The 12,599-nt window shown below is 40.0% G+C and overlaps 1 protein-coding gene across 1 annotated transcript in view; it reads left to right on the top strand.

Annotated features, from left to right (window-relative positions):
• ACSL5 (acyl-CoA synthetase long-chain family member 5) overlaps positions 1-12,599 on the top strand; it is a 46,998-nt gene that overhangs the window by 9,561 nt on the left and 24,838 nt on the right. The window contains 2 exon segments of the mRNA XM_008569225.1: positions 7,703-7,887; positions 12,112-12,217. Coding sequence (XP_008567447.1) covers positions 7,703-7,887; positions 12,112-12,217 — 291 coding nt within the window.

Genomic DNA, 12,599 nt, shown 5'->3' on the forward strand with positions numbered 1-12,599 from the left:
ACACAGACATTAGCTCCTTTAATCATGGTGACAGCCTTAAGAGGGAGACAATATTATTGCCCCTTCACAGATAAGAAACTATACAGAGGTTAAGTTACCTGCCCTAGATCACAAAGAAGATGACCCAGCAGAGTTTGAGCCCAAGTAGTCTAAGAACCCACATTCTTAACCAGTACTTTATAAGTCACTGGTGATGCACTTTATTGAGCTGATCTCTTTCTACAGGAGAAACTGATGTACAGTATAAATCATTAGGGCATACATTTTAAATCATGGTAGAGGGCAGTGGGCACATCTCTAAGAAGCTGTACCAAATTTATGTTTCCACAATTAACATTGCAGTTTACACCGTTTGGTCACTACTAAGCTAATGTGCGGGGAAAAGTCATTTCATTTAAATTTGCATTTTTAAAAACTATTAGAAAAGTTGAACGTCTTTCTCTAATTTTGAGAAACCTGTTTGTTTTTTTGTTGTTGTTGTTTTCTTTTTGTGTGACCGGTAAGGGGATCGCAACCCTTGGCTTGGTGTCGCCCGCAACGCGCTCAGCCAGTGAGTGCACCACACCGGCCATCCCTATATAGGATCCGAACCCACCCCCGGTGGCAGGTGTCGCCCGCAACGCGCTCAGCCAGTGAGTGCACCACACCGGCCATCCCTATATAGGATCTGAACCCACGGTGGCGATGGCGTATATAGGATCCGAACCCACCCCCGGTGGCAGGCGGGAGCCACGGGGTCGGCCCAGAAACCTGTTTGTTTTGCTGTGAACTTTCTGGTCACGTGCTCTGCCCTTATTTATTGCCTTTATTGCCTTCTGAGCTTTCCTTATTATGGAAATTAGCTCTTTGCCTGTCTGGGGTATTTGATACTTTTCCAGGTTTATCTTTTGACTTTGTCTTTTGTATCTTTTCTACAGGGCAATTTTTTTTTTTAATTGTTATTACATCAAACTTGCCAACATTTCTGTTTATAGATTTGAGGTTTTATGTCTATCTTTATTCTTCCCCATGCCAAGATTATAAAAAAAATTTCTCTTATACTTTTTTCCCCAAAATATGTTTATGGTTTTTATTGTTTCATATTTAAGCCTTTGATCCATCTGCAACTTATTTTCATTGTAAGACAGTAATCAGCTTTATATACTCTCCCTGGTTCTCAACACATTTATTGTAAGTGAAAAAGAAAAATGTGTTTTGATTTGAAATGCAATTTGCTATATGAGAATAGCATCCACTGGGTGTATTTCAGGATTATTCTATTAAATAGATTTGTCTATTTGTGACTAATAGGAAATTTCTATAGCTCTATAGTAAGTATTCAAATTTGGTAATGTTTACCTCTCTGCCACCTACTCAATTCCTGCTATTTTTCAAAATTCTTTTGACTCTTTTTGTAAGTTTTATTTTTCCAGGTGAACTTCAGAAGTAACTTTTTAGTTCCCAAGAAAATCCTATTGGTCTTTATTAGGGTTGCATTAGATGTACAGATAGGACCCTTGATATTTCAGGTATGTTCATTTTTCAAGCCTTCTTATATGCATCAGATCCAAACTTTTTTTTATTCCTATAGGTTTTACACATTTGTTCTTATATACACTATTGTAAATGGTATCTTTTTGATGGTTTCAAATTAATTATTTGTATGAAATATAGGAAAGCTATTGACTCTCAGGGTACCAATTTTGGTCACTGACCACCTTATTGAATTATCGCAGTAGTTATAAAGGTAAAAAGTACTAATTGTCTCTTATTTTCTTAAATAGTTTTTAGGATTTCTCCTTTCAACTGGCTTTTGTTTTGTTTGTTTTTTTTTTAAGTTGGGAAATATGAGCACGAATTTTTATCTCGGATCTAACTGAATGCTGACCCTTTTGATCTTTGAATCATTTTAAGCAACATTGACAGCTGCAATTGACTTTTCTTGGGAACAATGTTTTTTCATATTAGGCTTTTCTCTGACTAGTTGCGTTTTGTGAAACAGGTTCATTGTCTCAAATCATGTTATCTTTTAGTTCTCTAGTAGAAGAAAACTACATGTGATACAGAAAAGTAAACTGGTGTAAGAAAAGGTGAAAAAGCCCTTAGCCCCAGGGCTCTGAGGAAATTGGGTGAAGGATCTTGCAATAGAACCCGTACCTGACTCACATTCATTGCATATTAAGGAAAAGGTTATCAGATCCTTCAGGGTTTGCTTATGATGCTCTTGGTTTATAATGTCCTACTGACCTTTTGCCATTACTTTGGAGTTTGTCTGTGTTTAAGGACTGAGATGGAGGCCTAATAAGTTGAGTGGCAGGAATTTAGAGAAAATAACAAAGGAGACTGGGTTAGATTGAAAGCCCAGCCCAGAAAGTGAAACTTTTGTATACAGACTTCTAAATAACACACAGGTCCCTTTGGAGTCACTACAAGTTGTAAATACTTATGACATAGTCTCTAGGAGAGAGTAAGTAATTCATAGTATGGAAGAATGTGTTAACTAATTGGGTATAAGAATCTGGGGACTTTGATCTCCCTTTTAATGAGCTTTCTTTCACCATGGGATGAGTCCATACATGCAAGCAGACAGAGAAACCAATTAAATCCAAATGAACGTGTGCCACTTTCTAGAAGGTAGATTTCTTCTAAAAGAAAAAAAAAACATGTAATTGCAATTTATATCTCATTATTGCACAGAAAATAATTAGTTCTCCAGGCCTAAAAGCAAAGATAATTTGCCTTATTGTTAGAATTTCATAGACCCAGGGTCACAGAATGATTTGCTTCTTGGCTGGACTTTCTGCCTACTTAACCAATGTAGATGACTTCTTTCTCATTCTTTCAAGCCTAGAGGGGTAGACTGATCCTGAGTGGTCCTTGATGTGTTGTTAGAAATACACGCTCATCATCATTCAACACCATAATTCAATACCTTACCCAAGTATTGATCTGGGAGTAACCAAACCTGAAAGATTCATAGCAATAAACACGGTTGACCAAAAACTTGAATATTAGAGAAGAAGGGGCCCTTTAGAGACTTTATCCAAAGAAAATGAGACTTAATGAAGAAATGCTGCTGTTCCAAATCCACAAAGAAGCAAAATCCAAAGCTGACTGTGGCTTGGTTATAACCTAGACACTGGGACCAGTCCAGGAAGCTTGCATAAGGTATGAAGGCAGAAGATGTCCTTTGACTAGCTTGAAAATCAAAGATGTTAGAACCAGGAGATGAGTGACTTTGGCTATGACCATCCATACCACAGAGGAGCGTGGTGGCCCTGGAGTGAATCAAGGGGAAGGGTAGAAGACAAATGGGCATCCTGGGTCTGGGGCATGTTGCTACCACCACATCAAAAAGCAGAGGAAGCTTTCCACTTGGGGCCATCCCAGTGTGTATGGTGGCTTGCTCAGCCATCTGTGGATGACCTGAAACTGGAACTCTCAGACACAGCATGACAGAGCTCTCCTTCCTGTTCTTTACAATTTTTGCACTTCTCTCTTCCCCATTTTTTCCCAACAAGGAGTGACGTTAAAGGGGAGATGACATGCCATCACAGGGGTTCTGTGGAGCAGCTGAATCAGAATTGTAATTTGAGTTACACAGAACACATGATAAGAATGGTGATGGCTTTAATTCTCATTTATTTGAGCATAACTGGAGGTGATAACACATTGTACAGGTTAGAATGGTAACCAGAGCTTCCCAGTCCAGTAATGGTGTGACCCGAGGGTCTTGCCTTCTCTCAGGCCCTTAGTTTTTCCCATTTAAACAGTGAAAGAGTTACCTTATATGGTTGCAAATCTTCTCTTGTGCTGACTTGATAAGGTTAAAAATGGGTGTGTGTATTTTTGTGCATTAAAAAGGAGACTGTCAAGACAGTGAAAAGACAATTTACAGAATGGGAGAAAATACTGTAAATCATATAGTGATAAGGGTCTAGTATCCAAAAAATGTAAAGAACTCTTACAACTCAACAACAAAAGGACAAGCGACTCAATTAAAAAGTGGGCAAAGGACTTGAGTAGACATTTCCTCAAAAAAGAAATACAGATGGCCAGTACGTACATAAAAAGATGCCCAATATCATTAGTCATTAGGGAAATGAAAATGAAACCACAATGAGATACCATTTCATACCCATTAGGATAGCTATTAAAAAAAAATAGCAGTCTTGGTGAGGATGTGGAGAAAACGGAACCCTCTTACTTTGGTGGCTGGAATGTAAAATAGTGGAGCCACAGGGGAAAACAGTTTGGTAGTTGCTCAAGAAGTTAAATATAAAGTTACCATGTGACCCAGCAATTCCTCTCCTAGGTATACAACCTAAAGAATTGAAAAAAGGTATTCAAACCAAAACTTGTATACAGGGCCGAGCCCGTGGCGCACTTGGGAGAGTGCGGTGCTGGGAGCGCAGCAGCGCTCCCGCCGCGGGTTCGGATCCTATATAGGGATGACCGGTGCGCTCACAGTGCTCACTGGCTGAGCACGGTGCGGCCGGTCTCAAAAAGGACAAAAAAAAAAAAATGTTCATAATGGTAGCATACACAATAAACCCTAATATTTATCACCTGAGTGGATAGACAAAATGTGGTATATCCATACAATGGAATAGTACTCAGCTATGAAGAGGAATGAAGTACTGATACATACTGTAACATGACTGTACCTTACAAACATGCTGCGTTAAAGAAGTCAGACACAAAAAGTCACATATTTTGTAATTCCATTTATATGAAATATTTAGAATGGGTAATCCATAGAATCAGAAAGCAGATTAGGCACTTTCTCTAGGGCTCTGGGCGAGGAGGGAATGGGAAATGACTGTTTAGTGGGTACAGGTTTTTCTTTTGGAGGGGTGATGAAAATGTTTAGAACTAACTAGAAGTGATGGTTGCACAACATTGTAAATGTACTAAATGCTGCAAAATTGTACATTTTAAAATAGTTAATTCTATGTTATGTGAATTTTATCTCAATTTTTTACAAATGTGGAGGTAGCAGGGAGGAACCATCTGAAACTCTGTGCATCTCCTGCTTGAGTTGGATACCTGATCAGTGATAGCAAACTAAGCTAACAGGCTATTTCAGTGGACAAATAAATACATCCTTCAGTGTCTTCTGCAAATAAAATCCCTCACCAGTGTGGGTGAGGGATTTTCATTCTCATGAAACTGTGGCCTGGACATTTGTAACTATCTCCTTCATCTGTAATGAAGTGGTCAGTCTCATCCCGTTTGTGGGGAATATGACTGAAGTGTGTCTAAAAAGAAAAATCAAGAATTAACAGACTATGGTCCGAATTAAATTAGGAGGTGTTCTTGTTTATCCCATTCCAGACCTTTGAAACCTGCCATTACTGAAAATTGAAGTTCCACAAAAATCTCATCTATCTAGGGGGAAAAAAATCTGGCAATCTGGTGACCTCAGCCCCACATTACTATGTGGTAACAATCAACTGGGATTGGTAGCAGGTGCCCCCTTGAGACTGGTCATCGATTCCCCATCCCTTCTCTCCTATGCGTTACCTCCCAGCTATTTGTCTTCTCTCCTCTCCCCCCACCACCATGCCACCACAACCAAACAGAAATTTCACCTTTAGACCCTACTGTGAAGACATTGTTTGCAAAGTCTATTAGAATATAAATCTACCCTCTGAAAGAAGAGGGTAAAAGTCTTCCGTGCAATAATTTGTTCCCATAGTCAAGAAGGAGGGTGCAGATAAGGCCCTCTTAATTTGCAGGTGAGATCAGCGCAGAGGGAAGAAGCCCATATAAGATACTACCAGACCTGTGGCAGTGTTGCAGCCTGAGGCCAGGGGTTGGTGGCGGGCAGGTCTCTCCTCCCCATTGGCACTGCAACCTGCTCTGTTAATTTCACAATTTTCCCTGGGGCGGTCTCCCTTCTCTGCCTGGGTTGGAGAAAGGCATCCTCCTTGAGATCTGGCTCTCAAATGCTTTCTTGCCTCCTAGAGTGCCGCCTCACCATACAAGTTCAGGTAAGGCTGGATTCCAAAAATCCCAGCTCTCAGAATCCTGCCAGGTGGTCACAATGGCACCTTTGTTGTTACGTAACCTAGCACGTGTGGCACCTACGTTTGTTTTTGTTTTCTCTTTCTCCCTCTAAATGTAATGTGAAAGGAAACAAGGAGCTGGGGGCTATCATCCTAGTCTCTGGAAGTTCAGTTTTCTTGCATAAAATGGACTACAAAGTCAGGTAATAACCTATCGAGGGGCAGAAAAAATGATAAGAATGACTCAGGGTTTTATTCTGACTGTTCCAGCCCCCACACAAAATTCTTATGTCCTATATCCTTTCTAAGATGAAAGTAGTATTAGCCTTAAGTGAGAAGATTCCAGAAACCCGCTAATGGCAGCTGCCCTAAAGCTCTAAGAGCAGCTATGCTCTTGATCTGATAAAACTTTTTATTGGGCTTGCTTTGTTCTTTTGATTTTGAGTGGGAACATTTAGCCTCATCTCTGAGATACTGTTCCCTCAGGCGTGGTGGTAAACTTTGAAGAATGCAAGTTCTGAACCTGTCAGGTGCCAGACAAAATCAGTCTTTTTGAACTCTGTGACAAGAATCTATAAGAAAAAGAAAGGAAAAAAAAAAAAAAGGAAAAAAAAAAAAAAGGAAAAAAAAAAAAAAGGAAAAAAAAAAAAAAGGAAAAAAAAAAAAAAACGAGTTGTGGTTTTGTAGATTTTAATAGAGAAGCAGCAATGAAAAAAGGTGTGTGACCTTGGACAAGTCACTTTACCCCAGGAGTTTCCCTTCTCTCTTCTGTGAAATACTGCTTTACAGCATTGCTTTGAATTAAATTAAATGAACCATACAAACACTCCAGCTCAGGGCCTGGCATATAGTTCGTGCACATGTGACTGCTGTGATTATTATCCTAATCAAGTCCGAAAGGTGTGAGGAGACCATTGAAAAAGATGGCTTGGGAAGGGTATATTGCTAGGACCTGCCCCAAAGTTTGAAGCTGAACTAGGCTAGAAACTATGAGAAAAGCTGGGTGGGAGAAAGCCTTTGCTGCTTTTAGTTCCTTGAGATCTCTTCCTGGCCTAAATCTTCAATGCTCACCATGTGTCAGGCTCATTCTCCAGCACCCTTTCTGTGTACCCGGCTAAAGTTTGCCTCCTGGAAAAATGATTCCTCTGGGCTCCCTAGAGAGGACAATGGACACGGCACGTTGGAATGCTGTTGATCTCTCAAACTCTCCTAATACTCCAAAAAAAGAAAGCAATGAGCAAGGCATATCTGGCCAGAAGGAAATGTCCTTCGTGCCAAATGAATGATTTCTACATGTGGCATTACCTCTACAGAGGTCTTCTCTTTCGTTTGGCTTAATTGGGGGAAATCCAGCCAGAAGAGTCCTTCCTGCCCGTCGGTCTGCCTGGGCAGCGGAAGCTCTCCGGTGCACCCTCCTCCACTACCAGCTTGTGCTGGGTCCAGCAGGCCACCTTCTAGGTTTTGCAGGCCAAAAATAAATGGGCGGTCACTTCTCAAAATTATCTGGGAAATGATTAACTCGTTTCCTTTGATCCTTTCCGCTCTGTGTGAGGACAGTCAAGTAGCAGGGGTGGAGAACGCATTCTATTATTTTTAACATTGCCAAGATAAACAGAGAGAGAAATCCTACTATCAGAGAGTTCCAACTCTATTTGGAGGCCATTTCCTCTAAATTTCTCTTCCTCCCCTTCCCTTTTTTTTTTTTTTTTAAGGTCTGACTTTCCTGCTGCTATTCACAAAGATGCTTTTTATTTTTAATTTTTTGTTTTCCCCACTTCCAACCCCGGCACTGATCTGCATTCTGACATTTGGAGCTGCCATCTTCCTCTGGCTGATCAACAGACCTCCTCCAAGTTTACCTCTCACTGACCTGAACCATCAGTCTGTGGAAACTGAGGTAACTTACCACATGTCTTTTTAATTTATCAACCTTGACGGAACACAAACTGTAATTCAAAACCTGGGGATAACTCATGAAGGGGGTTGGGTGTAGTAAGAAAAAGTAAACCTTTTAGGTAATGAATAAACAGACAATCTACAAATTTAAATTTCTATTACTGGCACATTCTCCTTTGTAGTAAAAATGAAACCACAGCTAGATCATACGATGCCAGTGCGACTGGCAAGCTAAGAATAGATTTTACATTTTTAAAGGGATAAATTTTTTTTAAATGGACAGCTCATATATATTTCACAAAGTCTAAATTACTTACTGTCTAGCCCTTTAGAGAAAAAGTTTGCAGACCCGTGATCTAGATGATTGAGTGAGTACTTGGGGAGCAGGAGAACATTTCCATTGAGATGCCCAACGTGGCTGACCGGTGAGCTCAGTTGGTTAGAGCGCAGTGTTCTAACACCTAGGTCAAGGGTTTACAGGTACCCAATGTGTGAGAATGGTAAAAAAAAAAAAAATCACTTCCTTGAGTTAAAATCTAGCTTTGAGTTAATATTCATTCTTAAAACTAGTAGAAGTTGAACTGGACTTGTTGCCCTGACTTTCTCACCCAGCCTCCTGCATCTGTAAGCAAACCGAAAGCTCCAAGAAAGTCCTCCTCACCTTTCCTTCCCTCTGCCTCCATGAATATTAGTTTTCATCATCAACCCTCCTAAGAGAAAAAAGCATTCCTGTTCCCTCACAAGGCTAACCCCTTCTGTTTTCTTTACAATCTTTTATTTATCTACTTGGGAATCTTACTGCTGCTTTGCCACTCCCCACCCCACCCCCTTTTTTGGTATGTTCGTATATTCGATTATTCAGTTTCTTAAGTGGCATCTTCCCATCCTGCTGCTTCAGGCCACTATCTCCTCTCAATCCTTCCCTTTGTCAGCAAAGATTTTTAAGAGTAGTCTGTTGATTCCCTCTGCTGAACTTCAACCCACTGAGATCTGAACTTTTCAGCACTGCCGTCTCCTCCAAAGTGCTCTGGGTCACTCTCAACCTAACTTCTAAATTCCATGACCTTCAGCCTTCCTCTCAATTGACTGGAGATTTCTTTCTTGAAACTCCTCCTTTAATGAGATTTCTTCCTAATTTTGAGGCAGTCTTCCTATGTCTTTTGGGTTCTTTCCTCTCCTCATCCTGGGATTTCATTCTCAGCATCACATGATTCCTATAAAGCAGGGATTAGCAAGTATATTCTGTAAAGACCAGGCAGTAAATAGTTTAGGTTTTGCAAACTATGTGGGCTATGTTGCAACTACTCAAAGGTGCTGTTGCATAGTGAAAGAACCAGATAATGTGTAAATGAATGAGCATCACTGTGTTCCAATAAAACTTTATTTTTGAAAGCAGGTGGCAGGCCAGATTCTTTCCCCAGATTAAACTCTGACAAACCCTGCTCGTAATCCTCACAGCTGAGAAAACACTCTCTCTCCTATGACGTGAAAAATATACCTAAAGACTGTGACACCCAGATCTGACTTTCTAGTTCTGATCTCGGTGATGTTCAAGGAATTCGAGCTCTCTTCAAGTCCCTCCTCTGCACATCCTCTCCCTTCACACACACGCGCACACACACGCACACACACACGCGCATGCAGGCGTGCGTAAATTATTTAGCATATTATATGTGGCACATAAGATAACCTCACTTAGGATTGTTTTTCAATACTAAATTAAAACTAAAGCAATAAGATTTAAGTGGCTTCTCATGTAAGCAGGCATGAGAAATCTGGCTTTTTACTTCCATAGAAAAATGACACTTCTGGTCCTATCTGCGGTTGACTACATCAGCCCTATATATCCTTTTAACTTCTAGCCAGTAGTTTGTCTATGCTGAGAATCACCTGGGGAGATTGTTTAAAATATATACCCTCTGGCTCCACCTTAGTTTCACAATCAGAATTCCGTATGGTGAGACCTAAAAATCCCCAGAAAGCTTTGTAATTTTTACAAAGTGGCAACTTCACCAAGTAGGTGTTATTGGGGTGGGGGTGGGGTTCTTTGTAGACGACCACATCTTAGAAAAACAAGGTCTGAGTTCAATAAATTAATCAAAGCCTAGGCTGTCACCTGGTCAGCAGTTTGGCTAATAAGCTGAAGCTATTTATGGCACAGAGTTTAATGAGATCTGAGTCTTGGCTCTTTTGGGCCAATTATTTGACTTGTTCCTTGGGCACAGGCTTCTGCTAGCGTTTTCATCAATCAGGAGGTGATAAGAAAATGTGGTGTAGTTGCTTTTGCATTCATCAGCTCTACCACTTACTGGATGAGCTTGTAGACGTTGTCTGAGTCCTTCACAATTCTTAGTACAATGGGGACGGTCACAGTTGGGAAGGCTAAGGGAGTTAATGTGCCCGACTCGGAGTAAGCATTCAATAAATGGTAGCTATCATTGGTGGTTAACGTTAGTACAAACTATCTCATTCATTGGCTGTGACATACTGAAAACGCAGGACTCCCCACACTCCAGGGAAAGTTATCTGTAGTCTGAGACCTTACTTCTTCAGATTTCATGCAGCTGTTTCAAAAGGAAGAAAAAGTACTAATGTTTCCTTTGGACAATCTCCTCATTCATTTTTTATATCCCTTTATCAGAGTGGCTGTTTCGTTCCTGCTTTCCTTCCTTCTTCCTCTGTCATCTAGTCTAGAAGTTCACTTATTTGCCCCTGAATTCCTTGTAACCCTCTCTCTGAATGCTTCCTTTTGACAAGACCTGAATTCCTCTCAACAATTTGGCTAGATCCTCTCTATAAAATTTCCTTTCCTTCTACTTTTCTATTGATAATTCGGCCTCATTCTGACTTAGATGAACTTCCGTGGCTTAGCTTTAAGAGCTAACTATATACTTTAGTGAATATATGTTCCCAGACTTTTTTTTTTTTTTAAATTTATCTTATTTATTGAATCAAAATCGATTATACATATTTTGGGGGTTGAANCGCATCCTTTTCTGTTCTATCTCAGTTAAACGTATCTCTTCTTATCCAGATGCCTGCAGTTAAGAATCTGAATGATCTCTGAATTCTCTCATTGGACAAGGAACTTTATTTTCGATATCTTACCTTGATATGACATCTCACAGAAATCTTCCCTGACGTTCTAGACTAAGTCAGATTCCTTGTTATAGCCTGTGTTACCCTGTACTTTTTTTATAGCCTTTGTCTTGGCTAGTAATTTACATTTTTGAATGTTTGTTTAATTGATGTCTAGTTCTCTCTAGATTAACTTTCATGGGTGTTGGACTATGTCTATAGCTCCTGTTGTACCTCCAGGACCCATCTCAGGGCTGCTCTTGCAGTTCCGGCTGACGTTTGGACAGATCCTAGCTACTCCCTCTTGCTCAACTGTCCTGCTCTCTAGCTGCCGAGCAGACTCTGCAAGGTGCTTTCTTACCTCCATGCCCTTATTCAGTCTCTTCCTTTAGTCTGGATTGCTCTTCCTTTTCTCTCCTCTACCCTACCCAAACCACATCTTTTCGGTAAATGTTTATTTTTGAAGTCTCCATTGAAATATCGTTTGTTCTTTGTAACCTTTCTTCATTTGTTTCCCAAATCATGTATTTCTTTTTATTACAGTATGTACATCACAGTATGATGCAAGGGTACTTTGAAAAGTTTGTGGGAAAATAGAATTAAAAGATAATACAAATCTTTCCATGAACTTTTTGAAGTACCCTTGTATTTGTGTGTTTTTCCCTCATTTATGAGGTGCTCAAGAGCAGTTATTTTGTCTTAACTCACATCTACAGTATTTGCACAGTACCTCAAACACATACTATATACTCAGTAGAAGTTTAAAGTTGATGTGATTTTTTAAGATGTAAAACTGTAGATATAATCTCTCCTCACATACACATGTGTGTGTATATACATATATATGTGTATATATATATATATATGCCACAGAGGTTACCAAAAACATAACTGTGACAATCTCTGATTTGGTGGGATTACAGATCAAATTTTCTTAAGTCTTTTTTTATACTTTTTATATTTTCCAAAATTTTTATGATGTGAACGTACTGCAATCTTGTGATTTTAAAAAGTCGATTAAATAGTAAAGAAAACATCCCTGTGACCTCAAAATCAGCATGTCTGTTCTCTTCAATTCAATCCATAAAGGTTTTGGAAAGGGTGGGGGGAGACTTGGACTTGGCCTAAACTTTGTCTTGTCTCTTAGGGAAGAGCACGGAAAAGTGTTTCCCAGACGGATGGCTTCCTATGTTACTACTTCTCAGATGCCAAGACGTTGTATGAAAGTTTCCAAAGAGGACTTGCTGTGTCAGGTAAGCCTGGCAGTCTGGCCTGGCCTGTAACACTGAGTTGGGGTCTGTTCCATACCTCTTCTTCCCTGCCTCCAGCTGTTTAGATATGGTGGTCCAAGTAGAATCTCGGCTGGGATTAGCAGTCAGGACTCCTGACTTCTCACCATGTCTTTGACTGCAATACCATACGACTGGCCCATGCCACCACTCTTAGTATCACAGAAGGCAATTATCTTTGGACTTTTTTAGAAACACCACCAAATGGGCTTGGATAAGGTGATTTGGAAAAGATAAAATCTTAGTACTTATATTTTATATCATTAAACACAAGCTAGGCACATGTTTCCATTCAAAATTTGACTGGCCAAATTGAGCTGTAGCTTTCTTTTTTTTTTTTTTTTTT

This window comes from Galeopterus variegatus, unplaced genomic scaffold (genome assembly GCF_000696425.1).
Source record: "Galeopterus variegatus unplaced genomic scaffold, G_variegatus-3.0.2 Scaffold479, whole genome shotgun sequence".
NCBI lineage: Eukaryota > Metazoa > Chordata > Mammalia > Dermoptera > Cynocephalidae > Galeopterus > Galeopterus variegatus.